This window comes from Drosophila albomicans, chromosome 2R (genome assembly GCF_009650485.2).
Source record: "Drosophila albomicans strain 15112-1751.03 chromosome 2R, ASM965048v2, whole genome shotgun sequence".
NCBI lineage: Eukaryota > Metazoa > Arthropoda > Insecta > Diptera > Drosophilidae > Drosophila > Drosophila albomicans.
Genome location: NC_047631.2, coordinates 17,161,736 through 17,176,657, shown reverse-complemented (window position 1 = coordinate 17,176,657; position 14,922 = coordinate 17,161,736). Strand labels below are relative to the sequence as shown.

The 14,922-nt window shown below is 39.6% G+C and overlaps 4 protein-coding genes across 4 annotated transcripts; 3 read left to right on the top strand and 1 right to left on the bottom strand.

Moving 5' to 3' along the window:
- Positions 1-1,217: 1,217 nt before the first annotated feature.
- On the bottom strand, positions 1,218-2,307 carry LOC127565822 (uncharacterized). The gene is made up of 4 exons (XM_052006437.1): positions 2,136-2,307; positions 1,816-2,074; positions 1,621-1,754; positions 1,218-1,555 (listed from the first exon to the last, which is right to left on the bottom strand). The coding sequence occupies exons 1-4, from the start codon at positions 2,170-2,172 to the stop codon at positions 1,245-1,247; spliced, it is 741 nt and encodes a 246-aa protein (XP_051862397.1). The 5' UTR covers positions 2,173-2,307; the 3' UTR covers positions 1,218-1,244.
- Positions 2,308-2,849: 542 nt separating this feature from the next.
- On the top strand, positions 2,850-4,198 carry LOC127565821 (circadian clock-controlled protein daywake-like). The gene is made up of 5 exons (XM_052006436.1): positions 2,850-2,965; positions 3,021-3,113; positions 3,172-3,325; positions 3,387-3,526; positions 3,590-4,198. The coding sequence occupies exons 1-5, from the start codon at positions 2,875-2,877 to the stop codon at positions 3,898-3,900; spliced, it is 789 nt and encodes a 262-aa protein (XP_051862396.1). The 5' UTR covers positions 2,850-2,874; the 3' UTR covers positions 3,901-4,198.
- A 960-nt stretch (positions 4,199-5,158) lies between these two features.
- Positions 5,159-6,816, top strand: LOC127566030 (uncharacterized). The gene is made up of 2 exons (XM_052007403.1): positions 5,159-5,381; positions 5,857-6,816. Exons 1-2 carry the CDS (start codon positions 5,370-5,372, stop codon positions 6,556-6,558), a joined length of 714 nt encoding a protein of 237 aa, XP_051863363.1. The 5' UTR covers positions 5,159-5,369; the 3' UTR covers positions 6,559-6,816.
- A 3,574-nt stretch (positions 6,817-10,390) lies between these two features.
- On the top strand, positions 10,391-14,762 carry LOC127566026 (uncharacterized). Its single transcript, XM_052007352.1, has 4 exons — positions 10,391-10,702; positions 13,291-13,457; positions 13,512-13,785; positions 13,850-14,762. Exons 1-4 carry the CDS (start codon positions 10,694-10,696, stop codon positions 14,468-14,470), a joined length of 1,071 nt encoding a protein of 356 aa, XP_051863312.1. The 5' UTR covers positions 10,391-10,693; the 3' UTR covers positions 14,471-14,762.
- The last annotated feature ends 160 nt before the right edge of the window (positions 14,763-14,922 follow it).

Genomic DNA, 14,922 nt, shown 5'->3' with positions numbered 1-14,922 from the left:
GTTTGTTTTAAACAGAAATTCTATAATTATATAGGGTGCTCTTCTTAGAAGTGTTTCTTAGATGTAAAATAAAAATTAATCTCTTTTCATTCATTATTCCATTAATTTGCAATATTTATTTGGGCTTAATGACAGTTTTCCAATTATGCCTTTGACAAGAATTCTAATGAAGGTGGCTGTAATTTAGCTCCAGGAAATCATTATAATTTAAATTAGAAAAATTGGAATCAGACATTCAATATTTAAATGCTGCTTACGTTGATCGATCAAGCGAAGACAACAAAAATTTGCACATTTCGCAGAACAAAAAATTGAAATTAATTATAATTAAATGCATGACAGGTTCATTTTGCTTTCACTGCCAAAATATTATATATTTAAAATAAAAACTTGCTGTTTTTGTACTACTTTCAGTGAACTTGAGATGCAATAAACTGGATACGCAAATTATGTGTTTTCAAAGATATATAAACAATGGGTTATACAAATTCAGGTTTCAATTTGCATCACTTTGGTCGTTTTATTAGTAGATTTATCTTGCGGTGTGCAGTTGAAGAAAATAGAAAACAATATTGGTTTGAATATATGTATACATATTTTTAAGCTTTGTTTATTAGGATTATAATTGAAAGCTTCCCTTAATAAATATTTATATATTCTTAATTATGGTCTTGCGATTCTCACCTAGTCCTTAATGTAATTGCTTAACTTTTATTGCCTTTGATAACAATATTCTTCAAGTCTGTTTTGATATTCTGATCTCTTGGCTAGTTTAAAGCTTCTTAGTAAATTGATCAATGGATTCGACTTTATTAGATATATGTAACCAATATCTGCTGTTAATGAATATAGTTTCAAATTAAGCTTAAGTTTCGTGATGAAGTATTTTCCGGTTTGTGTTGTCATTTTGAAATTAGCACAATTCCCAGAAAATCAATATCAAATGTAGTCTAACAACGTTTCGTTTGTTTGACTGTTAAATTCAGTCTGGAATTGTTGCGTTATATTCGATTTTAGTTGCAGTCAACGAATTCTTTTTAATTATGTACATATTTCTGAATATCTGTCATCATAAATATGTTTGTCTTCAAAAGAAATATCTTCATAGTTAACGGTGTGTTTATTATCTGTTTTCGCTATAATCGACAAAGGCAAAGAAACGAATGATTTTTTTTATTTTATTTGATAAATCTATAGTGTAAACATACGTTTATTCATTATTCATTTTATTTTTACATGTTAACTTAGCGAATATCCGATATTATAAAATTCGCTGGAATGTAGCTTAAGATCTTCTTTGCACGATCTGCTAACATCGTTCGAGCGACATAGTCAAAGAGGGGTTGAAAATTCTCGAAAATATCTTCCCAGTTTCTATGTAAAAATGCATGAGCATCTTTCTTGCGTTCTTGATCGTCTCCAAACAAGTCATCCAGTTTGATTTTAAGGTCCTCGACATTGCCAAAACTAGCTTCGACTTTCACCACATCTAGAAACGTATCTTCGTCTTTGACTCTTGGTTTAAGTATTACTTCAAAGCTCAAAGCAACGTATCCTGTTAGTCAGTAGTAAGCTAGGGATATAAATTATGATGGATCAATAATATTTTAAGTATCTTACCAACTTCTAATTGACCCTTGCCCTCTTCGTCTAGAATTACTGAATTCGAAGTTCCTTTAATCTTGTAGTCCAAATCAATGCTTAAACTGGGAATTTCATATGTAACTTTGACTTCATATTTGGCGGGATCATATCTGAAAAGATTCTTCATTGAATAAACATTCCGATCAGTAATGAATATCTTTTTGTATTTACTCGAGATTACTAAGTGTTGCTCGTCTCGCGCCTTTGACAACGATATTTTTCAAGTCCGTATTAAGGTTTATTTGTTCGCTGTCATCTGGTGATGAGATTCTTTTCAGATTTAATTCCTTTATACAGAATGGATCCACCGGTCCGACTATATCAGAACCAGGTAATCCATCACTCCAGTTAATAAATATAGTCTGAAGATTTTTAGTGAGGATCTCCGTAAAGTCAGGATCTTCTAAGGAGCAGGGTACCACGTCATCAGCTAAAATAAGGTATGTGTTGTATGTTTAAATAATGCCAACAATTGATAAATCCAGGCTTACGTTGTTCGGTCAAGTATTTGCAAGCTTGAACTGCCATTGTGAAGAAGATGATCAGAACACTTTCAAGTTAATTTGAAGCTTGTGACTTTAATCTGACTTGACTGTCAGAATCTGTATGTGCTAAAAACTGGCAGCAATTTTGCTATATTAGATTTAAAATGAAGAAAGTGAGAAAAAAAAACATTCTCTCTTTGAAATTTGCATCTTTGATTTAATTAACCAGTTTTTCAACTTTAGTTTGCTCGTTCAGTTACTATTCATATATTGAATGTTCTCTAACCAATATTATTGATACTTGATATGCAACTTAATAGGCGTCAGGCACTTTTCTATTCATTGACCTTCAAAACAAGCGTAAAACATTGTTTTCTTAGTTTGGTGTTAACAAGTTCTACTTAAGAACTAATTAAAAAATAAGAAACTGTAATACAATGATGGACTGAAATATACCCACTTTATTCGTAAACTTGCCAGACAGATGAAATTTTAGTTGATGCCGATATAAAATGACATATGCACTAAGCATACGACTTTAACATAAGTTTTACTTGCCGACAAATTCAAGGTCTGCGGTTGCCGAGTTGATTAACCCTCACACTGGTTACATGAGTTGCGACTGTGACTGATGTCAAGGCTTAATTTAGCAAAGTCATAGCCATAGCCATAGCCAAAGCTATTTACGATCAGTTGAGTTTATAGTTGTCCAGTGTACAGTGAGCAGTCAACTGAAGTAGTTGCAATGACAGCATTTGCCCTGCGGTTTCTCTTATTGAGCTCATCTTTCTGGTTTGTTGTGCTAAGGGCCCAGCATCCATATCTTGAGGAACAACGTAAGTGAACTTAGCTGGAATTTTATATTGAGTTCATAAAAATTATTTCTTTCAGCTGACTTTGTCAAACCATGCTCTCTAAAGGATTCAGAGAATAACGCCTGCTTAAGTGAATTAATTGAGAATATGTTCCAGCACTGGCAGAATGGTAAGTCCAGACAATAAATTGCCATTGCAGTCTTGCTGCAATCACGATTTATTTGCAGGTGTGCCTGGTCTGCGCGGCGTGGGCGCCTTGGATCCTTTTCGGGTGGGCAAGCTGCGGATTGCCCAACGTGTGCCGCCTAATCTGGACGTTCAAGTGGCACTGCGCAACCTGACAACATATGGTCTTAGCCAAGCTAAGATACTCAACAGCACGTAAGCTGCACGAAATAAACTGCTTGTTGAGCAAATTAAATGCGATATAAATGGCTTTTAGCTCTCTCTTCAAGTCTGGCCACTATGCGACTGGCTTCCATGTGCAGCTTTCAAAAATCACTCTCAAGTGCAACTACAAGCTAAGGGGCCACGTGCTGGTTCTCAATTTAAATAGTGCTGGCGTTTTAAATTCTGAAATTGGTAAGAAAATTCGAAATGGTTGCAATATGCAATTCTCATTTTTTTGTTGCGTACATTTTTCAGATAATTTGGAGTTTTTCCTGGGAATGAAGATGAAACCAATACAGTTGCAGGATTTAACTTTTATGAATGTTACTGCCATTAAAACAGATGTTAAGCGTGTAGATAAGGTTCGCATAAATCTAACAAATCTTTTTGGTGGCAATCGGGAACTCGAAGACAGTGCCAATCAGCTTTTCAATGAGAATTGGCGTGTTCTCTACGATGTGTTGCGTCCGGTGCTGACTCAGACCTTTGACACGGTGCTGCTAGATCGATTTAGCAAGATATTCCAGTATGTGCCAGCCAAGTATTTATATCAGGGATTCGATTAACAATTTATCTTTCAAAACCTGTCCCATATGTGCTTATAATGTGTAGACATATTAAGTATACGCTAATTAAATGAGCTTTTTCTAAGTATATCAATTTCCAGAGAAAAGGTTATAAAAAACCTTTTGCTGGCTAAGACAATACTCTGTATGATGTTGAGAATAATGTATATATTATTTGTTATTACTAAATACAACTGTAAATATTTAAATACAAATTATGTATAGATACTTTCTTCTATAAATGTATATGTTCAATAACAAGAAGTAAATATGTCAACCTGCTTATGATCGCAATGAAATTCTGTTATATAAATTTAAATTGTTATGTTATTTGATTATATTATTTTTATTTTTATTGCTTGACTATTTTTTTACTATTAAGCTTTACAAATTTTTATAAATATATTTGTTTTGTAATATTATATTTTTTCTTAAATGATGACTCTTTAAACAGCCTTTATTTCTACATTATTTTACTAAAGTGCATATACATGTATTTGCGTTGTTTCAATTTCTCTTCTACGTTGCGGCTAACCAGTTTTTGTTTTGAATTTGCCAAACATTGACTAGGTCAGTGGACTTAAAGTATTTCGATTGTCTCGGTGGAGAGCAAAGAAATGGTCAAAAGCTTGCAAAGGTCGTTGCAGTCGCATTGTAACTGCTGGCCAAATGAAATAAAGCCAGTTGTGAGCTGCACATAATTGAAATTCTTGAGCTGTTCTAAAGCTTCCGTATACAACAGCTGCCCCCTCATTAGACTCGCTGCATTCTGTGCTCCAAATAGAACGAGCTAATTTCATATGCGTATGTGCGAGTTGCCAGCATAAATTGCCAGCCAAGAATTTATTTAGACGTTAATAACCTGATTGCTTATAGAGTTCTACAGATAGATATATGTACACGTTAAAGCTGGCAAGCGGGGGCAGGAAGTACTCGATAGTTGGCTGTTGGCGTTAATAACGCTTTCGATTTCTATGCGGCATTCCAGCGCACACTCGATTCTGTTCGGGTTCAAGCTTCGTATATCGCAGCTGATCGCTGTCAGAGCCAAGAGCCAAGAGCCAAGTGGTCGCTGGTAAGCTCCACGTCGCCCCCGTACCCGACCGTCGCCCGACCACTCCCTGCACCTGCCACGATCTCCACCGGGCAATTGAGTGTCGGCCGCCTTCGGCTTACAGTTTTACTTTACTTCAAATTTACTTATTTTGCTCGAATTGTTGTTCGTGGTATAAAAGCGTTGCACGCCCTGATTTTCTTTTGAGTTGTCGTTTCGTTGCGCAGAGTCTCGTGTGGAAGTGCAGAGGAAAAAATAAACAAAAGCATAAAGCGTTCGCTATTCAAATTGAACGCTACTTATTCGCTGCGTTTGGATTTCAATTTATTTGTATTCCCATTTAACTGTTTGCAACTGTTTTGAGATTGGTGAAAGCGAATCGACAATCGTAATTATTCACAAAACATTTGACAAAATGCTGAAATTGGTGAGCAAAACAAACCAAGACGAAATAAACAAATAAACAAAGTGCAATATGAAACCCTTGAAATTGTCGATAGAATCAAGTATTTTTGCTTAGTCAAAGCGTTAGAATGCAGTCGCAAAACTGGTTTTGACGCCCCTATAAATCCCGTCTACAAGTCAACGAGTTAACATTGTGTGCGCCAAGTGTCTTGAGATTTATGAGCATGATTAAATGGGGCTTAATTGCAGGTCTTTTACCAACGTCCTTGAGCGCGACTCTACGGAATGCTTTGCCGTTGAGTAAGCCCAAAAAAATCGAATGAATACTGCTTGCCAATTTGGCAAATTAAATTGCAATTACAATATTGGTAAACAATCAATTAGTGTTGGCGCGTTAAAGTGTTTCAATATTTGACACATTTGTCTCATTAATTAAAGCAATTGTTTAATAACATAATTTAATTTTTACTTGTCATTCGTGTCTCTCTTTTGCACAGTCCACTTGCTGTTGTTTGATGCTGGCGCTGGCTCACATTGCGTATGCGCAACATCAGGATTATACAACGCCCGTGCCCATATTGAAGCAGATCGATAAGCACAACGACGACGGATCCTACACGTATGGCTACGAGGCCGCCGATAAGAGTTTTAAGATCGAAACAAAGTATCCCAACGGCGAGGTCTATGGCAAGTATGGCTATGTGGACGATCAGGGCAAGGTGCGTGAGATCGAGTACGGTGCCAGCAAGCGTGGCTTTGAGCCAGCTGGCAGTCACATCAATGTGCCGCCACCTACGCTGACTAACAGCAATCCCTATCCATTGGGTCCCAATGAGTTGGACGATGGTCAGTATCGCGAAGATCCCGCTGTCTACTACAAGGATCAGAAGTTCAATCGTCCGGCAGTTGCGGCCAGCAAGTTCAGCTTGAACGACTTTGGTCAACGCCATCAGCAGCAGCCGCAGTATGCACCAGCTCCAGCTCCGGCTCCAGCTCGTCCCTACTACAATCCCACGCCACAATACTACAATCCTCCAGCGCCACAGCCACGCTACTATCAACCACCAGCGCAGCAGTCATATTATGCGCCTCAGCAACAGCAGCCCTATAATGGACAGCCGGAGCAACATCATCCGGCGTTGCGTAATCTGAACATCTACACGGGCTCCTATAGCATCGACTATACGGGCAGAAAGTAAAGTAAGCAACTTGTCTGTTGCTCAGAGAGTTAGCCACTAGCCTAAGCGACTGATGTCCGAGGACACAATGTCACAATCTTTGTTACTGCCAAATAAATCAGTCACTCCCGATGTCAGATATACATATATGAAATCTATCTATGTCTGTTTAAATATGTATGTGTATGTATTGTGTTTAATATACGAATATAATGTTGAAAGAATACTCAATAAAAACTGGGGAAATAACCAACGATGAGATCAAAAAAACATTCCATGTCTTGGCTTTGGCTTTGGGTTTCGCTTTGTGTGTTTTGTGCTTTAAGTTTTCCGCTTCAATTGGCCCAATTGAATATACGGCAATAATCGGGTGCATTACGTCAACACTTGGCTACAACACAACACAACACAGCACAGCACAACACAGCAGAAAAAAAGAATGATATAGTAAAAATTGTAACTGATTTAGATACTATTAGAAACCAGCTCTGCCCTGTTGTGTTGTTGTCGATGTTGTGGTTGTTGCTATTGGAATTTGGTGCACTTATGCAATGGCCAAAACCACTTTCAAATGCACCGCAGACAACAACAGCCAACCAGTTAGCCAGTAAGGCACTAAGACAGTATGGCAATAAGGCAGTTAGTCACTTGGGCACTGGACAACTGTTCCATGTTGGCCATGTTTTCGGTGTAGAAGGTGCAACTCGAGACACGAGTTCACAAGCTGCAGGGGCGTTTAGTTTGTTGTTAGGGGCTCCAAATGCACAGTGGCCAGAGAACAATAAACCGCGACAATCACATGCAAATCGTTTTTTTCCAAATTTATTTAATTAATTTAATTGTGCTTATCGGCGATTTATTGCAGTTAATTGAATGGTTTTTATGGTTGTGCCTTTTGTCAATTTCGACCACTGTGCGACTTTGGCGGGCCATACTTGAAATGTTTTTTGCTTGGCAGCAGCAACACGAAGAATCAAACGCCAGTTGACTGCACCTATTAAATGCACTCACACACACATAGATACAGACGCATACACTTACACTAGTGCTGGTGGAATTATTTTTGCAAGCGTTTATATAATTTTGCGCAGAGCAAAATACTTTGCTCGATGCCAAGAAAAAGTGAAACTTGTCTGGGCGCTGTCGGGGCGTTGCCATGACTCAAGAATTTTCCTCCAACATATTTTCAGTTGTATTTTTTCTTGTATTGTATTTGTGTATATTTTTTGTTTCTTCAGCTCTTGCTGTGTTTTGTAGTCTAAATCTGCACAGCAGCTGTTACTAGCTGCTTGGGTGTTGTCAGAAATAGCACTTGAACCATAAGTACAAGGTGAACAGGCATAAGAACTTGCAGCTGCCGTTGCCGAAGGATTTAATTTAATGCTCACTACTACTAACGGTATCGGAAATAGATTCAAATACAATAACGAACATATTGCTTAAGTTAATTTAAAGTCGATTGAAAATCAGCATTGAACTTTTACTTGGGGCATCATTTGACAACTATCTCTCATAGCTGAGAGTAAATGCAATTATCTATCAATTCGATTACTGTTATTATTGCATTCTGTAATTGCAATTCTGTAGTCCATAATTTGCTGCTGCAATATTTGCGAAACATATTGAGGAATGTTTTGTGGTAATCAATAACCTTGATCGTGTGCGTAGACAAGAGTCCAAGTTCAGGTGCACAGTGGAAACAAGCCTACTACTTCACTCTGTCATTGTTCCCCCCAGACAAACCAGTTGAGAAACGAGTCTTAATCCAATACGCACTCGGTAAGAATAAACTCGACACCGACCCCCAAGCCAACTCAAGTGCGTCATGGGTCAGAGTAGTTGCTTTATTTCCTAGTCTGAAGCGGGTCCATTGCAATGTGCGTGTGTGTGTGTGTGCGTGTATTGGTCTGCAGGTTTAATCTGTCCTAATGCATATCCAATTCCAATTCCATATCCATATTTATGTGCATACATTGTAACGGTGCTCTGCGTATATGCCATTAAGCAATGGCAAGGCCACTTCGATTGTGTACACAAAACCCAGAGCGAAGTAAACGAAGTAAAGGTATATTACACACATTTGCGCGCATATTTTGAGGTGTGGGGGCAGCTTTCAATTCTCGCACTTCATATGTGTGCGAGTAGTGTGTAAATTACATGCCCCCGACGGGCAACAGTTAGTTGTTCATTAACATGCAGCAGCACAATGAGATAAAGACAAACCAACGGAAGTGTTTTGCATTATGTATACGCACCGTTGGTTGCCATAGCTACCACACAACAATTTGCAGCTCCTGGCTGATCAAATCTGCCACCTTTTGTGTAAGAAATGAGTCAATTATTACTATGTATGAGCTGGCACTCATTAATATTGCTCAACTCTGTCGATTTGTGATCCGGTTTACTTGCGAAATGCTTGAAAACAAATTCAATTTGGATTTATTTTGAGTATTTAATTTAATTTGTATTTAATATTTATTTGTTTTGTCAACAATAACACCATTAATTTAATTCAGTCTGGGTTCAATAAAACTAGCTAATTGCGGCCAATTAAAATGTGGCCTAATAATACAGGTTTTTATGACCAAATGCATATATGAAAGTAATTACTTGCTGCTGCTTAGAAAACCACTAAAAATATACATTCAAAACTAAACAAGCGACAAGTTTACTTAGTAAGTAATAATAGTTAATTATAGAATATAATAGAATTAGTTGATTTCGCAACTAAATTAACTGTTACTTGGCAGATTTAAAAAGCATATTTAATGTTTGTCCAGCAAACAATTTAAGTTATTTTCGCCACGCTTCATTTGGCTTGAACCAAGTTCACTTTGTCGGCTCATTCGCTCATTTCTTCAATCAATTCCAATGCCGCCTGTCAATTTTGTTGGGGTAATTTTTCACATTTATGACGCTCGCATTCTTGATTAATTGTATCGCTTCGAGTATTTTGTTGGGCAATTTAATGGCGTGTGAGTGTTTTGGAGAAGTTATTTCATTGGTTTGGGTGTGTGCTAAGGCAATTTATTAGCGCCTGAGCCAAGTGAACTGGTTGGGGACTGTGGTGTGTGATAAGACCTCAGCTTAAACGGGGATTGAAAAAAGATTTAAGCAGGAAACGAAAGAAGAATTTAAAGTTGTTTCAGTTATGGCAATTAGCAGACAGAAGAACCAAATAATTATAGTTATATACATACTTTAATTATTAACTACTGCTTGATACTGCTTCCTAGTTTGCCAAGCATAAGCTGTAACATTAGCTATGGATTTATGTGGCTTTTTGGAGAATTTTGAGAAATATTTACGTAGGAATGAAATGAAGAATTTACATAAAAACGTGGCTCAACATAGAGATAAGCAATTAAATATTATTTAATATTTTGCATTTGATACTGTTTCCTAGTCTGAAAAACCTAAGCTGTAACGTTAGCTATGGATTTATGTGACTTTCATAGCCACAACCACTTCTTAGCCATTCCTGTTGTGCTTGTGCTTGTGTTGGTTCCCCATAAAAAGCTCTTGAAAGCACAGAGAGAACCGTTGCTAACCGCACAAGAGCTCAAACTGGCCCAAGCTCTGAGCTCTGAGCTCAATGCTCATGGCTTTGTCTAGTGTATCTACGAGATATGCTGTGTGTGTGAGTGTGGAGTACTGTGTGTGTTGTTGTTGCTGCTGCTGCTGCTGTTGCTGGTTGTTGGGTACCTGTCCTTTAGCGCATGCGCCGCTGACTCGTTGGTGAAGTTTTGCGGCGACTGCGCTGCCTCCCGTTGGTGTTGGACGTTGTGCTGTGGTATGAAAAAGGTTTTCCTCGACCAATATGCGCGGCGGTATATAAAGCGAAATACAACAACTTGGGCGGCTCAGTTGCTGTCGGTTTCAAGCAAATGTTGGCGCACAGCTAAAACGCGAACTCGCAAGACAAGAAAAAAAAAAAAAAACAAAAGTAAAAGAGAGAAACACAACTCAACAAGTTGAGTATCAGTTTCAGTTTCAGTCCCGGTTCATTAGATCAATTGAAAGTGATTTTTTGGTGCCATTGTAAGCTGGCTTTTTGGGCTGGGTGCTTTGCCAGCGAAGGTCTTTTGACGTGATTGCAATTAAAGTTTTTAATCGATTCGAAATACCCACGAACAAAGAGCGTTTAACCAACAATATGAAAGTGGTAGGTTCCAATCGTAGGATGTGTGCAAAACCTACACCAAGAAAAAAATAAACTATCTAATTTTCAACTGAATATATTTACTAAGAAACGAGTGTGTGCTTTGTGTGTATTTGTTTGGTAAAAGGTCAGAGTTGAGATTGAATGCGTTGTAAGGCAATCTCAAGTGACTTGATGTTGTTGTTGTTGTTGTAATGATCACTGATCGTTGACTAACAATCTTTCTGCTTGAGAGCTGTCTGTCTGGCTGGCTATGGTTACGTCATGGCATCATAGGCAATGTGCTCTGTACTATGCGAAAATATCGCATAATTTGTTATGCAAATCGAGTGAACCGTTAATTTGCTAGAGCAAGCAGCCAGCCAGCCAGTCAGCTAGGCAAGTCAGCCAGGCAGCCAGCAAGCCAATTGGCAATTGTGCACCCAATTTGGTAACTGGATTTTCTAACATTATTTATGAGCTGTCACACATGTATGTGAGTGTGTATCTGCACTCGCATTGTGTACGTAATTGCAGCAGATTCTATGGAAAAAAGTTGCAGGAACTTCAGTTAGAAAAAGTTGCACTAACAAGCGCACTTCAAACTGCGATCCCATTATGCTCTGCCATGTCCCGTTCCCACTTGTCGCCTTCAGTCTTCTACCTCTTCCACTCTCAGCGCGAAAATATCAAAAGGCAACTTTAAAGTCGCAACAGCACAAGCTAAAGCGAATCCAAATCCACATGCATGTTGGTTCAGTTCACACGCTGCGACTGGTAGCCAACATTTTTCGGACAGTCAATACACAGACACACAACAGACACAACAAAAAAGTGGCAACACATTGCAGCCAGGTCCATGTCCAGGCCGACAAAACTGGCGTGTGTACGAAGCCAAGGCTATGGCATCTGGTAGCTGGCATCTATGTAGTAGCTGGCATCTGGTGTATCGCTTATGGTGAGCTGAGCTGGAGGTGAAAGGATTTTCGCAGTTAAAGCCGGCAACGACACATTGCTGCCAGATTGCCTGACAAACTGCGCACAGCTGAAAAGCTCTATAGAATGCTTTTGTCGCTGCTTGGATGTCAGTCATGACATCGAGCAAAAACTCCCTTTGAATCAATTCGAAGTTAAGCGAATTCCCTTGACCATTGCTCCAGTTTGAATTGGCGGTGCAGAAGTCTCTAGCATCATGCGGCATGTCAACCGCAGGCATCCGCATGCCATAACATAGAATAAAATTGCGCTGGTTGACTACGAAATACCCTACATTATAAAGTAGGTTTAGAAATAAGCATAGTGAATTTACTCAAATTTCTGTGTAGTAAGAATTTTTTAATAATTTTAAACATTTTTATGCAGAATTATTACTTAAAGTAGAGTAATTTAAATAATAATAAAAAAAATATATGATTTTATTTTTAAACTCTTAATAACAGATCCCAAAGAAAACCAAAAAAGTGCCTGTGCAGCGAATTTTAAATGAAGTAAATTAGGCTAAAAAATGAATGACAAATTTTAGTAGTTTTAATTAAAGTTGTTAACAAAATACAATATTTTATAGAACTTAATTAAAATAGGATGTTTATTAAATCCGGTTTTCTTAAATAAAACCTTCTCAGTTGTATTATATTGTACAAACTAATAAAATTTTCCATTTGAAAAACTTTTGCTCAAGCAAAGTTCTAACTATTTTTATAAAAACTAGGAAAATCTGAGAATACCCTTTTTAAGCGTTCATTATTTTAAAGGGTACATGTGAAACTCCATTTGTTGAGGACTCGATGCGCTTGTCAAGCTGTCGACCAACTGCCAAATCTTGAGCTTAACCCGTACGAGCATTGTAATTTCCTTAGCATTTGCCAAGTACAAGCACACAAGTCGAGAGGCATCTTTCAGATGCTTGCAACATACTCGACGAACACACGAGTATCTCACATTGGCATGTGTGGGAAATTCGCTTTCTTGCTTCTATTTCTCTTTTTTGTGTTTTTGTTTTTGGCTTTTTGCGGAATTCGGTTTGCATGTTTCCTCCACAACTCACATAATTTGTGTGTGTGGCACACCAGTAGTGAATTTATTCAACCACAGCGAAGCGCAGCGCGATGTGTGGGAGCTTGAATAGAAATGAGTAATTCATGCATTTCATGCATTTCTCTCTAGTGTAGAAATGGATATTCAATTAAATTTTCTGCCCAGCTGTTGTATTGAATATGGCCATCATTTTTGCCGCACCTCTTGCTCGGCAAATCGCATGTCTTTCTACCTCTGGGTTTATGCAACATTTGCAACATGTCTCTGGTCGTATCTAGCCGACGCCATCGGTTCCTGCTTGGCATTGGAGGGCGTCCAGTGCCGCTAAATGACAACTTGCCCAACTGGCCAATGGCCAATTTCCAATTGTTCGATGTCATTGGCCAACAAAAGTGAAAGGTAGACAGCTCAGAGAGTCTTGTAGACTTGTCAAGCGATCGTCGGCGCGTCGACTTCGCTGTCATCTTGCCGCGCATTCTTGTAATGCACTGCCAAGGTGTTCCGCCTGGCAATTAGCAAACCGGTTGCCATTTCAGTTCTCATTCTCAATCTCAATCCATTTAAATTTCGATTTGCAGCTTGAGCGTTTACTGTTGATTGGCTGTCTGTTTGGCGGCCTGGTTAATGCACAGGATTATCAAGACTATCAGCCGAGTGCCCCACGAGCAGCACCACATCGATTGCAGTCCCAGGCACAGGAGGAAAACCGTCCTACGCCCGTGCCCATTCTTAAGCAGATTAACAAGTGAGTTAACAGACAGTCAGTACTTTATCTTGACTTACTCTTTCTTTGCGATAGACACAACGAAGATGGCTCCTATACTTATGGCTATGAGGGTGCCGATGGCTCCTTCAAGATCGAAACAAAACTGGCCACCGGTGAGGTGAAGGGCAAATACGGCTATGTGGATGCCGATGGCAAGGTGCGTGTTGTCGAGTATGGTGCCAACAAGTATGGCTTCCAGCCATCGGGCGAGGGTATCACTGTCGCACCACCCACGTTGGTCGATGAGTCCACCAAGGAGGAGCCCGACTATGAAGATGAGCCTCAGCAACGCCCGCAGCGTCCCTACGTAAGAGATTTGCATTTGAACCTTCACTTCCTTGACCTTTGTTTAACTGTGTCTTCTTCCACAGCGAGTTCAGCGTCCCCAGCAACAGGCTCGCCCGCAACCAGCTCCTTTGCCACCACGACCACAACCACAACCACAACCGCAACCACAGTATGTGCAGTACGAAGAGGAGGAAGCGGAGCCACCACGTCGTCCTCAGTATGTCCCGCAAGCACAGCCCTCGTTGGGTCCAGCGCCACCACGTCTGCAAGTGCCTGGGGCACAGCGTTCCACTGATGTGCTCTACTCCCCACAACAGCGTCCCTCGCGCCCCGAGCCCGATTACTCGCAATCGCAAAGCTTTGGCGAGGGTCCCTCAAATGTGCGCATCTCACGTCCCGTCTATGCCTTGCCACCCGCCTCGCCGGCGCCCAGCAGCGCACGTGCTCAGGGCTTCTTGGCACCCGCTTCTGGTGGTCGCCCGCTGCTCGAGCCAGTGCACTTTGGCCCCACCCAGGCGCCATTGGCACAGCCAGTGCAGCAGAGCATTCCACAGCACCAGCAGCAGCCACAGTCGAGCTATCAGCCACGTGCTCAGGGACGTGCTGGGGGCAGTGGCAGCCTGCTGGATCAGCTGGCGCGTGATTATGCTCTGCCCCAGGGCAATGCTCAGCCGTTGCACGACATCACCTTTGGCTATTACTAGAGGTGGACTGAGGAACTGGTACTGGGTAGTTAGTGCGGCTCATTTGGCCGTCTCTTTGAGTCAGGTGCATACAACGATAAATCGATATCAATAATCGTAATTCGATAATCGATACATTCGCATAGTTCCCCCCTTACTCCCAATTTCGTTCCAACTATTCTGCATTCGCCAGTGATTCCTTTTAGAATTCATTAATCTATAATCTCTGTATTGTATGTGTATTCCATTCGTAAGATTTTGTGGTCGAAGTTTTATGATTAAATAAAAGAAAAACAACCAATTTTTGTCCTAATTTAACGTGCATTTTTATTTACTTTTCTGAGTTTTTAGTGCCTGTTAAATGTTATACTATGATTCCTCATGTAGATGAATAAGGAAAGGTTCAGTATTTTTATTTATTTCAGTGTTATTTATTTATCCAAGAATAAGTTTTTGTGGTACCTATTTTGTGT

What these genes read in the sequence shown, in the direction of transcription:
- LOC127566026 (XM_052007352.1), top strand. An exon ending in ATTCTTAAGCAGATTAACAA is followed by an intron (nt 13,458 to 13,511) that starts GTGAGTTAACAG and finishes TCTTTGCGATAG; the next exon opens with ACACAACGAAGATGGCTCCT. An exon ending in AACGCCCGCAGCGTCCCTAC is followed by an intron (nt 13,786 to 13,849) that starts GTAAGAGATTTG and finishes CTTCTTCCACAG; the next exon opens with CGAGTTCAGCGTCCCCAGCA.
- LOC127565821 (XM_052006436.1), top strand. Translation starts at nt 2,875, where the DNA reads ATGACAGCATTTGCCCTGCGGTTTCTCTTATTGAGCTCATCTTTCTGG. An exon ending in GTTCCAGCACTGGCAGAATG is followed by an intron (nt 3,114 to 3,171) that starts GTAAGTCCAGAC and finishes ATTTATTTGCAG; the next exon opens with GTGTGCCTGGTCTGCGCGGC. An exon ending in CGTTTTAAATTCTGAAATTG is followed by an intron (nt 3,527 to 3,589) that starts GTAAGAAAATTC and finishes TACATTTTTCAG; the next exon opens with ATAATTTGGAGTTTTTCCTG.
- LOC127565822 (XM_052006437.1), bottom strand. Translation starts at nt 2,172, where the DNA reads ATGGCAGTTCAAGCTTGCAAATACTTGACCGAACAAC. An exon ending in CAAATACTTGACCGAACAAC is followed by an intron (nt 2,075 to 2,135) that starts GTAAGCCTGGAT and finishes ACCTTATTTTAG; the next exon opens with CTGATGACGTGGTACCCTGC. An exon ending in CAAGGGTCAATTAGAAGTTG is followed by an intron (nt 1,556 to 1,620) that starts GTAAGATACTTA and finishes ACTGACTAACAG; the next exon opens with GATACGTTGCTTTGAGCTTT.